The sequence below is a fragment of the Papaver somniferum genome, chromosome 7 (assembly GCF_003573695.1).
Source record: "Papaver somniferum cultivar HN1 chromosome 7, ASM357369v1, whole genome shotgun sequence".
Classification (NCBI taxonomy): domain Eukaryota; kingdom Viridiplantae; phylum Streptophyta; class Magnoliopsida; order Ranunculales; family Papaveraceae; genus Papaver; species Papaver somniferum.
Genome location: NC_039364.1, coordinates 29,012,831 through 29,026,507, shown reverse-complemented (window position 1 = coordinate 29,026,507; position 13,677 = coordinate 29,012,831). Strand labels below are relative to the sequence as shown.

Sequence of the window (13,677 nt, the reverse complement as noted above, 5' to 3'; positions counted from 1 at the left end):
AGCATTGTTTTCTTGTTTGCAGGTGAAGCAGTTATAAAGAATATCGAGGACAAGCGGATATTGAATAAAGAAACAAGTGGATCCAGGTAAACTTATTGGTATGCTGGAACTCTTAGATTTTTGGATGATAAGTCATCTGCCTATACTTAGCTGTTATGGCACTTCTATACTTAGCAGTTATGGCTCATGAACACAACAGAAATTGGATTGAATGACTTCTTTCGAATGTTGGAATGTTAAATTGGATTGAATGACTTCTTTTGAATGTTGAAATGTTTGAATTGGATTGTATTGTAACAATTCCAGGGGATAGGGTACCTGCAGGGTAAAATGAAAGGGATGGAACATTAATATTGACCAGGTCAATAAAGACTGACTTTTTTTTTGTTACAAAAGGATTCGTAACGGCAAAAAAGTGTTACGAATTTTTACCAGGATAGTAGGAGTCAGTCAACGTTGACCTGGTCAAACAATTAGTAACTATGATAAAAATTTAGGAACGGAAAATCCTTGGCTACTAAAATTTTACCAAAACATTGAAGTCGGTCAACGTAGACTTAGTCAATTTATTTGTAACCGCGGAAAAAACTTCGAAACGGTCCTGTGTTGGTTACGAATTTTAAGAAATCAGTCACAACCCCAAATTCGTAACGGCAACATGCAGGTTACGAATATTTGTCACACCCTCTTTTGAAACGATTTTTGTGCGTCACAACCCCATTTCGTGACTGAAATAGTGGGTTACAAAACGCAAAATATGGTGTAGTGACAGGTGACCCCACTTCCACTGCTACAATCCCAATGCTAGAGAGTTTTACTCTCGTCAGTCAGATCATCTCACGGTGTAAAACACAGTGTAAAACTGCGGTTTGTGTAGAATCACTCTTGATAAATTCAGGAGATGAGATTATTCAACAAAAAAAAAAAAGAGAGAGAGAGGTTTTTTGATGGGGACGTTTTATGACGGGGGTATGGGGGTCAAATGATCTGTTGATACATGTCTTTGTTATTAATGAATTTTGTTTCTAAAAATACTAACACCAACTAAGAAAACAAATTTTCTCTCCAAAAATACACTGTCTTTATATTTTTTGAAACAAAATTCATTAATATCGAAGCATGTGTCCATATATCATTTGTCCCTCTTGTCACCATCAAAAATTTATCGGAAAAAAAAATAGAAGGACATGTAGTTTGTACGTTAGTTGGCCCAACTTGTATGTGACAGTGATATACGCGTGTTTGGTTATTGCTTTTTTCTTCCAAAAAGAGGTAAGCTTGTATTTTTTGATCATAATATGTATTGTTTTCAAGAAAGAGGTTAATTACAAGATTGATCGAGATTTTTACAACAATTATCAAAGTTTCACGTAAACAACAAACAATTTCGAACTATCCAACTATGCAACTACATGATACATCCTTCTGAAAAGTATTCATATACTTATACATATGTGTAAAAATATTCATATACTCAACCATTAGTCAACAGCTTTTTCAAAGTAACTGTAACGGTGAAAAATGATAACCTAAATCGGTGATCATGAAGAGAAATCGGTCGGAATCAGCCTGGGTCTCCAGTGTCTTTGAAAAACTTGGAGATTTTGTTACCGCTAATGCTGTGCTTCTCCTAGTGATGTTGTTATTTATGATAAAATTTATCAAAATTATAGAACCATGAGAAAAAACAAAGCTCTTACAGTTAATACCCAGAACCCAAAACTAAAAAAACGAAAAGGAAACCTAATCATATTACTAGAATTAAAAGATGAACCTCACCTTTTGTGAGAAACCAGTAAAATAAAAAATAAGAACACTTAAATCAGTAAAGAGATTCAACTTTGAGAGAGTAGACGAGAGATTTTAAGAGAAGGTCAGTCAGATTTGCACCCATGAGTCGGCGACAATCAATTAGGCCTTGTGAGTTTCCCATACGCGTGTTTGGTAATAGAGTTCTACAGTGTATTGTGCGGAAAAATTTATGGCACAACATGGCGTTGCATTACTGTTGCATCACACTACTCTGTCTCATATATTGGATTTTATTAACATTGGTGGAGTCGACTAATTTTGACTTTATGTGGTTCTTAAATCAAGATTTGATACCAATTAGCATAAAAGTTAATACGAAAGTGTATTTGCGCTAGGGGATGTGGGGAGAAGTGGATTCGGTCTCATGCCCATAGGGCAATACCAGTATACACACTTTAGCTAGCTACGATATATGTAATGTCCCGACCTTCCATTGTTATTGTTCCCACTTAACCACTGCGGTTACCCGACAGTGTGGGATTTTCAACATGCATCACTGCAGTCATCCGGAAGCAACTTTCCAGGAGGTCATCTATCCCTGGATAACTCCTGCCCGAGCATGCTTAACTGGGGAATTCTCTGCCATCTGTGGAGACAATTGTACCTAAAAGACCTAAGTGTTATGAAGGAAAATCATTGCCTACATTCCAATCGAAAAACCCTACCTGCCGAATCGAGGTATTATAATACTACCACCTTAAATTGGAACTGTCCTCGACTCGAAATATATACAAGCCAAGATCTCTGACATTCTTTGTTTCTCATGAGACCAATAATACCTGACATATATTGTCCAGTGCACTCACTTTCCTGACATATCTCGACTTTGATATCATGTAATGATCCGACCTTCCACCGATATTGTTCCCATTTAATCACTACGGTTATCTGGCAATGTGGGGTTTTTACCGGACATCACTACGATCATCCGACAACAACTTTCTAGGAGTCATTCCTGGATTACTCCCATCCGAGCACGCTTAACTGTGGAGTTTCCTACCACCTTTGGAGCTAATGGTGTCGAAAAGACATCTATATTATGAAATGACAAACCATTACCTATATTCCAGTCAGCGTACCCAACTTACCAAATGGAGGTGTTATAATGCCACTCATTCCGTAAAAAACTCCTTTGCCATGTAAAGGAAATTCAGAAAAAGAACTTGGGTAGATTTTGAGTAAAGTGGCTCGAAACTTTACTAAGATAATACACAAAAAAAAAATGATTTAGTACACCTAAAGGTTTTTTTATTATTTTACTCGGCACTGCTGGGCCCATTCTCCTGAGAAAGCTCGTCCATTTACCAGCTTTGTTGCTGATCCAACGTCCATCTCAGTAACAAAATCCCTTCTCACTTGGAGACTGGAGAAAATATGAGATTTAACCCTTCGATTCCTAGTGGGAATTGATCAACTGAACTACGGGAAAAAAGGTATTAAGATGTTATTGCAAAGGGATCATAATTTGCTATCCTTGCTTGCTCATGGGATGAGGGTTTAAACTCCTCATTGATTATAGTCAAAGTAATATATGGGTGGTAGTTTAAGTTTGCCTTTTCAACAAATTTTGCAACTATTGTAAATTAAGGGATCAAATATTTATTAAAATTAATAAATATTTTTAAATTAATACTCAACCTTATTTGTGGATAACAGGAACGTGTAATTTATTTATTTTTAAAATTAATACTCAACCTTATTTGTTTAAGAGTGCTAGACAACTAGACACGAAAACCATGTTAAAAATACTCCGCATTATTTTAGTGTAGATGGGATAAACGCAAAATTTATCTTGGATAATCGGATCCTATTTTGGGCCTATGTTCTCTGCCCCTCGAGGATATAGTTGTAGACACGTTAGTGTCTTCTTAAGGGTCTTTGGCTTCACCCATTATCTCCTTGTAAGACATTCTCAAAAAGGGACGATACCAAAGTAGCGTACAGGTATCCAGTCAACAATGAACATGGATGTTTCATATGTTGCACCACGACGTTCACTTGGTTAAAAAATCCTAAATATTATGTAAGAAATTTTTTTATCTCCAACCCACAAGTATTTCTATGGTTTCTTTACCTATTTACATCCTCTAAGTAAACCTCTAAAACAAAAAATTCTTCCAAAGAACGTTTTAAACAAAATTTAACATCATTTTGACATTAAAGGGTTGGAGATGATTTTTTATAACTATACAGTTGTGCATCGTGTGTAGCACAACATTGGAGGAGGGATAATTGCCCCTTACTAAGGACATTTGAGTATTTCCATGAAAGTAAGGTACCCCGGATCAGTACAGTTGGTTATTAGTATGATTTCTACTCTCATCCCTTTGATAGAAAAAATTGTTTCCCTAGTAAATAAAAAAAGTTATTGGTCCTTTCCGTCCGTCACTAAAGAAACTAAGGTTCCAAATTTTCAAAGCATTCCCTTACCTCTGCAAGTATTCAGAGGATTATCCTTGTAGACCTTACGCGGGCCCCATTAACTATGGTAGTGATCATACAAATCTCTCTCATGGAGAGCCGGGTAGTTTTAACGAGCGTTATGGTCAACCAGTCCCTCCAAATTTTCAAAGCCGGATAGTGGTGAAATGTTAACTCAACATGTGTACAACGTGACTTGGTGTCCACGGTTGTACAAGGTTTTATCTGCATTTATGTTTCGCTATCTTAAGGAAAACTTGAGTGGTAGGTAATTCGATGTCAGGAAACACTTGCACCATAATTTATCCTAGTGTGTACGTGCTGCATATAAACGAAACCTCTCATGTGTGATAATAAGTTCTGTGAAGCTTATATTCTGTCAGTCGAAAAGAATATCAAGTTCTGTTTGTGAATCATTCGCTCCGTTTGATAGGATGCATAATGTTGACCACGGTGATTAGCTGCTTACCTTGCCCAATTCCCACATCACTTATTATGAAATCTCAGACGAAGTGTGGTCTTCTAAGGAACAATCTGATCTTGTTGGTTCTGTAGGTAAATGTGATTGTGTTTATTGTTTGAATAAATTTTATGGACGTGATGATAAATGTGTTGTTATGCCTGATCATTTTGATGTATCTGATAATGAATGTTATTACAAACCTGAGACGGTTGTGTTAACCCAACGTGACTTAACTCTCAAGTTAACTCAACCTGTATATTTGGAAGTCTCTGTATATTAGGGAATTGTGTTTATTTGGGAAAGATAGTATCTTAACCCTCAAGTTAGTTATGCATATATATGCATTGAGTCTCTGTATATTCTGTGTGTTCAAATCAATTGAAACTGTCTTGTTTAACCTCGTCATCTTGTCTCTCTTCTCTTTAGTTAAAACCTAGTAGTTAACCCTTTAACCTAGGAGTTCTATCTTGGTATCAGTAGGTTAGTCGATCCTGTTTTAGTCATGAAAAAATCATCAACCACATCTTCTACAGCCTCTTCTACAGTTTCTGCTATAATCAACTCTACCTTGTCTTCCCTGCAGTCCTCTACGATGTCTTCCTTTCAGTTCTCTCAGCCACATCACATGATCACCGTAAAGCTAGACGACACCAATTACTCCCTGTGGCGTGCTCAATTTCTTCCTTACCTTCAGGGACATGACTTGGATGGTTATGTCACTGTTGCAACCCCATGCCCTACAGAAACTCTTACTGCTGATCTCCCAAATCCTGCCTATCTTTCCTGGAGAAAACAGGATAAACTCTTAGTTAGTTGGATGTTTTCTTCTCTTACCCCGGCTACTTTTCGTCATGTCCATCGATTAACAACGTCTAAAGAAATCTGGTCATCTCTGGAATCTCTTTATGGCTCTAAATCTGATGCTCAAGTTCATCATCTTCACTGTGAACTGCGAGCATTACGTAAAGGTTCTCAAACTATGCGTCAGAACATAGACCGTGCTCGTGATCTTGTGGATAGCTTGGCAGCAGCAGATACCATTGTCACAGACAAAGAGTTTCGTCATTGTCTCTTAGCTGGCTTGGACAGTGCCTATGATGCTATTGTCACATCATTAACCACCACGATGAGTTCGTTGTCTGTTGAAGATTTTCTCACTTTTCTCCTGACATTTGAACTACGTATTGATCAACAGACAAAGCTTTCCAACTCTCAACCAGTTGCTAATCTCGCTGCCCAGAATCGAAAATCTTCGTATCATTCTTCTTCATCATCTGGATCATCTTCAGCACCCAACTCTCAGTTCTCTTCCTTTCGCTCTACTGGTAATAACAGAAATCAAAATCACCATGGGCCTGGTTCATCTCAGCCTGCTCGTTTTCAGAATCAACGTGGGCCTGCTTCACCTGACAATCAACGTGGGCCTATGACCTCTGATTCTTCTTCTCCTCGTTGTCAACTTTGTGGGCGTAAAAATCATGAAGCCCAAGACTGCTGGAATCGTTATGACAAGAGTTTTCGACCACCTAGGCGTCAACCACCATCCTCTGCACCTCGGGCTTATGCTGCTTATGGACCTGGGTTTTCATCATCACCTTCTTGGACGCCTGATAGTGGTGCTACAGATCACATTACCAATGATTTCTCTCGTCTTCAATTTCCTACTGAGTATACTGGCCCTAATCAAATTCAGATGGGTAATGGTTCTTCTATACCAATCTCTAATGTTGGTTCCTCAATTTTAGGGACTCCCAACCGTAAGTTGCAGCTTCGTAATGTCCTCTTTACACCCAAAATCTCTCATAATGTCTTATTTGTTTCTCGTTTCACTACTGATAACAATGTCTTATTTGAATTTCATCCAAATTTTTGTCTTGTGAAGGATCGATGTACTGGGAAGGTTCTTCTTCGCGGCATTAGGAAGGGTGGTCTCTATCAACTTGATGTTTCATCTCCAGTTCCTCAGGCTTACATAGGAGAACGTGCTAGTTTACAAGCCTGGCATGCTAGAATGGGTCATCCAATGATGCGCACAGTTCGCAAAGTTATTTCTCAGTTTTCTCTTCCAGTTTCAAATCAAACTATCAGTTTTTGTTCTTTTTGTCATGAGCATAGAAGTCATAAATTACCTTTTCAATCCAGTACAACAGTTTATTTGAATCCATTAGATTTAATTCTCTCCAATGTATGGGGACCCTCTCATGTTTTATCTAATGAAGGATATAAATATTATATTATATTCATTGATGCGTATAGTCGTTTTACTTGGATGTTTCCTATGTCTCAAAAATCTGATGTTTTCTCTATATTTTTCTTATTTCAAAAGCATGTTGAAAATATTTTTGGTCGAAAGATAAAAATATTTCAATCTGATAATGCTGCTGAATATCGCAAACTCACTCCACATCTTCAAGAACTTGGAATTTTTCATCGTTTTTCATGTCCACATACTTCTGAACAAAATGGTTTGGTTGAACGTCGTCATCGTCATATTCGTGAAACTGGTCTTACTATTCTTAACATGGCCTCTGTGCCGTTTTCCTATTGGTATGACTCCTTTTACACTGCCTGTTATTTGATGAATCGTGTCCCTTCGACTTCTGTTAATAATTCTTCTCCATATGAAGCTCTTTTTGGTATTTCACCTGATTACACTTCTCTTCGTGTATTTGGCTGTCTTTGTTATCCTCACTTGCGTCCGTATAGGTCTCATAAGATGGATGCTTTGTCTTCTCCATGTGTTTTTATTGGATATAGACCCTCTCATAAGGGTTATAAGTGTCTTCATATTCCTACGGGTCGAATATACATCAGTCGACATGTTGTTTTTGATGAGACTACCTTTCCCTTTGCATCCGCGTCGTCACCTTCGCCGTCGTCGACTCCTTCAAAGGTAATTCTTCCCTTGTCTGCTCTTCATAATTTTGTGCCGTCATCAGTGCCTATTAATCATCAGCCGCCAGTCTCCAATCATCAGCCGCCAGTCTCCAATCATCAGCCGCCAAATTCTGTTTCCAATCATCAGCCGCCAAACCCTGTCTCCAATCATCAGCCGCCAAACTCTGTCTCCAATCATCAGCCGTCTGTCTCTGTCTCCAATCATCAGCCGTCACCTTCTGTTACTTCTCAGCCGACAGCTTCCTTCTCTAATCATCCGCTGCCGGTTTCTGTCTCTCATTCTCAGCCGTCACCTGCTGTTACTCTTCCGCTGTCACCAACACCTGATGCTGTCGATTCATTGTCTCCTGTTCCTGATTCGTCTGACTCTCAGTTATTGTTGCCGTCTTCTTCTGCTGCTCAATCTGTAACTTCAACAGATGCTTCCCCTGTTACACACCCGATGACTACAAGAGCTAGAGATGGTATTTTCAAACCAAATTCACAATATTCTCTCGTCTGTGATTCCATTCTTGAACCGTCTTGTATTTCTCAAGCTCATAAGGACCCTGACTGGCGTACATCCTCCGACGATGAGGTCAATGCATTACTTCGAAATGGTACTTGGTCCTTAGTCCCGTATCATCCTTCTATGAATGTTATTGGTTGTAAGTGGGTTTTTCGAATCAAGCGTAATCCAGATGGTACCATTGCACGTCGTAAGTCTCGCCTAGTTGCCAAAGGATACAATCAACAAGAAGGAATTGATTACTCTGAAACGTTTAGTCCGGTTGTTAAACCATGCACTATACGTATTATTCTTACATTGGCTTTATCCTCCAATTGGCACATTCATCAACTTGATGTGCAGAATGCTTTTCTTCATGGAGAACTTCAAGAGGAAGTCTATATGAAACAGCCTCCAGGTTATGTTGATTCTCGTTTTCCTACACATGTTTGCAAATTACATCGTTCTCTTTATGGACTTAAACAGGCTCCTCGTGCGTGGTATCACAGACTTAGCAATTTTTTGTTGCAAATTGGTTTTGTCACTTCCAAGTGTGATTCGTCCTTGTTTATTCATACTGGGACTCATGGTGTGATCTATTTGTTGGTGTATGTGGATGATATCATTGTCACTGGCTCTAGTACTACAGGTATTTCCTCTATTCTCTCTCGTTTGCAGCAAGAATTTGCAATTAAAGATCTTGGTCAATTATCCTATTTTCTTGGGATTGAGGCAATTCGTACTTCTTCGGGGCTCTTTCTTTCGCAACATCGTTATGCTCAAGATCTTCTTATTAGAGTAAAAATGGATGGCGTTAAACCAATTACTACTCCGCTAAGCACTTCTGGTGATGTTTCCTCTGATCGTAGCACTTTATTAACAGATGCTACTGAATATCGTAGCATTGTTGGAGCTTTGCAATATTTGAATTTTACTCGTCCGGATCTTGCGTTTGTTGTCAATAAGGTTTGTCAATTTATGCATGCTCCTACAGAGTTTCACTGGGGATTAGTTAAACGTATTCTTCGTTACCTCAAGCATACAAGTACGTTTGGTATACTCCTTAAGCCATCCCCTTCTCTACAATTATCTTTCAGTGCATATACTGATTCTGATTGGGCTGGTTCTCTTGATGATCGTCGTTCTACAAGTGGATATTGTGTTTATTTGGGTGGTAACATTATTTCTTGGAGTGCTCGTAAACAAAAGACTGTTTCTCGTTCTAGTACTGAAGCTGAATATCGAGGACTTGCTATTGCTACTGCCGAAATTATGTGGATTCAGTCGCTTATTTCTGAACTTCGTATATCCACACGCTCTCCTCCCATATTATGGTGTGGTAATCTTGGTGCAACTTATCTCACAGTTAATCCTATATTTCATACTCGGACGAAACATATAGAAATTGATTATCACTTTGTTCGTGATCAAGTAGCTTCCAAGCTTCTTGATGTCCGTTTTATATCCTCTAAAGATCAAATTGCGGACATATTCACCAAACCACTTTCTAGTGATCGGTTTTCTCTGTTAAGGTTCAAGCTTACGGTTCAAGATAACCCGTTACGCTTGCGGGAGGGTGTTAACACAACGTGACTTAACTCTCAAGTTAACTCAACCTGTATATTTGGAAGTCTTTGTATATTAGGGAATTGTGTTTATTTGGGAAAGATAGTATCTTAACCCTCAAGTTAGTTATGCATATATATGCATTGAGTCTCTGTATATTCTGTGTGTTCAAATCAATTGAAACTGTCTTGTTTAACCTCGTCATCTTGTCTCTCTTCTCTTTAGTTAAAACCTAGTAGTTAACCCTTTAACCTAGGAGTTCTATCTGGTTGGTGTGAACGATCATTCTTGATTCATCTTCTTCTACATCTTCAGAAGTTCTATTATGTGAAACACTCAAAAGTCGTCTGTCCTTGTCAAAGATTATTGAAATGAGTGGATACAAATGAACTGGTTTCTTACACTCAAACAAAAGAGAGTCTCGAGTCTTTTATAGAGAAGACTGAGTTGTCACAGGACAGGCTGTCAAAGAAAGTTGGACTCACTGACGGAGAAGCAAGAACCGTACAGACGTAAACGGAAAACCTAACAGACAGTTAACAGGACTGAGAGCACACATAAAAATGTTAAGTGCAGACACAGAGTGAAAGAACTCCGTGTAAACATAATTAATACGCAATTATGACGCAAGAACTTAAATCTAGTTGCAGTCAGGCCTTTGGTAAAAATATCAGCTACTAGCCGATCAGTGGAAACATAATTAATACGCAAAATCTTGGATTGAATCAACTCCCTGATAAAATGGAAATTAATGGAAACATGCTTCATGCGACCATGAAGTGTTGGGTTGGAAGCCACTGAAATAGAGTTTTTATTATCACACCCAAGAGTAGGAGCAGTGGAGAGAAAAACATTGAAATCCTTAAGAAGTTGACATACCCATAGAACTTCAGCTGCAGTATGAGCCAATGATTGATACTCTGCTTCTGTGGAACTTCTAGCAACAATGGGTTGCTTTTTAGAGAACCAGGAGATGGGACTGCCACCAAAAACCACACAAAAACCACTTGTAGATCTTCTACCATCAGGGTTCCCAGCCCAGTCAGGGTATGAAAAGAGAGTTGTTAAACTTTGTTGAAGAACAATGCCATAGTCTAAAGTCCCTTTTAAGTATCTAAGAATTCTCTTAGCTGCTATGAGATGCACTGTTGTAGGATGGCTCATGTGCTGACAAACCTGATTAACATCATAACAGATTTCTGACCTAGTCCAAGTTACATATTGCAAAGGTCCAACAAGAGATTTGTAATCAGATGCATCATCTAGAAGTTCACCATCATGTTTGCTCATTTTGGTGTCAGCAATGGCAGGAGAAGAACAAGGCTTAGCATCTAGCATGTTTGTTCTTTTTAAAATATCAAGAACATACTTTGTTTGAGAGAGAGATGCATGGCTATGTCATTTCTTTTAATATCTAAGCCCAAAAAATAATGAATATGTCCTAAGAGCAACTGTAGTGGTGCGATCAAAACCAAAGACCAAATACCAAAAAAAAAAACCAACTTTTGGGTTTAGTCCGTGTTGCTACGCTACGATAGTGGGACTATATTTGATCAAGCGCAAATATTACGTTCGTTTGCTGAGGGGCGTAGGTATTATGCACGCCTGGATGGAACGTATATAAAGATTTCGCCCGTTATTGAGCGTAGACATTACAGACGCCGGGTGTGGGGCGTGTGTATAATAAACGCCCCACAAATAGACGTAGTCTGATGGAGAGTTTAATAAACCCAACTTTTGGCGAACCTATAATCCACGCCTGTCATGAGGCGAACATTTTACCTACGCCTAATCGGGCGTACATTTTTCCAACGCTCGTTCGAAGTGTTATTTATATACACGCCTCACCATGGAACGAGGAATATACATCCGCTTCATGAAAAATGTACTTTATAACTTCGCCTATTAACAAACGTACATACCTTCGCTCGACTAAATTTGGTTTTCGTCTTGGTCCCAGACCAAATATACTCTGAGATTTGGTTTTAATCCAGGATTTACTCTTTAGTTTGTTCGACTGTGTCTGGTTTCTGGACCATATTTATAGTTTTACTCGTCCACTGTGGTTGCTCTAAGTCTTTAACAGGAAAAGAAGTAGAGAGCTGAGAAATAACCTTGTCACAAGCAGCAGCTGAAGATCCAGTGATAAGAATATCGTCAACATATATAAGAATGATGATGATAATTGAACTATGCTTTAAAGTGAATAAAGAAGTGTCTGCCTGAGAGGCTTCAAATCCAAGAGAGAGAAGAGACTTCATAAGCTTTTCATGCCAAGCTCTATGAGCTTTTTTGAGGCCATATATAGATTTATGTAATCTACATACATAATATGGCTTCTCAGGGTCTTGAAAACCTGGTGGTTATTGTGTCATGTAGAAACCTCTTTCAAATCTCCATGAAGAAAGGCATTGCTTATGTCAAGTTTTTTTAACTGGACAGTTGTTGTGAACAGCAAGAGCCAAAGTTAATCTGATAGTAGTAGGCTTTGCAACTGGGCTGAAAGTTTCTTCATAGTTTATCCCCTCTTGTTGATGATAACCCTTTGCAACAAGTCTAGATTTCAATCTCTCTATAGTGCCATCAGTATTGTGTTTGATTTTGAAGACCCATTTACATCCCACTAAGTTTTGTGATGGATGTGGTGGCTCAAGAGTCCAAGTGCCAGCATTTTTGAGAGTTGTACATTCTGTAACTAATGAGTTGAGCCATTTTGGATGTCTCTTAGCCTGAGCAACTGAAGTAGGAACAAAGTATTCTGTCGAAGCAAGTAATCCTACAAGTACTGGATATTTGGAAGAAAATAAAGCTTTAGGAGGTTTTGGTTTGAAAATCCCTTTTTTGCCCCTGGTAGTCATTGAATGAGGATTAATAACTAGGCGTTGTTGTAGGTGTTGGGGATAGAGAAGAAACAACTGATTCTGCTGGAGAAGTATCATCTATTGTAGAAGGAGCAGTGTCTGAAGATGTTGAGCTGATAACTGGAGTAACACTGATTGTAGAAGTGGTGGCAGTTGTAGCATCTGTTAAGAGAGATTCCTGCAGTTGAGAGCTTTGAGAAGACAAGTTTGACACTTTAGATATCTTCTGAGTGAGAGCAGGAACATAAGCTTCATTAAATGTAACATGTATGGATATAAACACTCTCCCAGAACAAGGCTCTAAACATCTGTATCCCTTCTGAGATGAATAATAGCCAATAAAGATACACAATATACTTCTAGACTCTAGTTTTAAATGAGTATGGCTTGATCCAAGGATAACAGGCACAACCAAAGGCTCTCAAAGAAGTATAGTTTGGAAGTCTTCCATAAAGTTTCTCATAAGGTGACTTAAAAGAGATGGAAGTTGTGGGTAATTTATTTATTAAGTAGTTAACAGTTTGTAGAGCATCAACCTAGAAGCAATCTTGTAAATTTGATTGTATCAGTAGAGTTCTGCAAATACCTATCAAATGCTTGTATTTACTCTCTGCAATTCCATTCTTCTCAGGTGTGTATGCACATGTATATTAATGTTCAACTCCATGAATTGCTACAAAATAGCTAAGTTCATTATTAATGAACTCTCCTCCTCCATCAGTTCTAATAACATTAATCTTTAGATCAAAATAATTCTCAACTTGTAATTTAAAAGAACTGAAGGCAGTTATGAAATATGATTTTCTGATTAATGGAAAGACCCAATAATACTTGTTGTAATCATCTATGATATTACAATAGTATGAAAAACCATTACAAGAAGTGACGGGACAAGGTCCCCATAGGTTCATATGCAGTAACTGCAGTGGTTTGGTGGATTCAGAACTAGAAAGGGAAAAAGGAAGCTTATGAGCTCTCCCCAATTGACAATGTCTACAAACAAAAGACTTAGAAGTAGACATTGTAGTAGTAGGAAACAAATTTCTTATTCTATGCATTGACTAAAATAATGGATGTCCAAGCCTCTTATGAAGTAGTTGTGAATCAACTTGAACAGATGACAAGGTGGTAAATGTAGGGGGAAAATCCATTGAATGAAAAGATGAATC

The 13,677-nt window shown here is 38.3% G+C and overlaps 1 protein-coding gene across 1 annotated transcript; it reads right to left on the bottom strand.

Moving 5' to 3' along the window:
* Nucleotides 1–12,067: 12,067 nt before the first annotated feature.
* Nucleotides 12,068–12,505, bottom strand: LOC113294441 (uncharacterized mitochondrial protein AtMg00820-like). The gene has a single exon (XM_026542834.1). It carries the CDS (start codon nt 12,503–12,505, stop codon nt 12,068–12,070), a length of 438 nt encoding a protein of 145 aa, XP_026398619.1.
* Nucleotides 12,506–13,677: the final 1,172 nt, after the last annotated feature.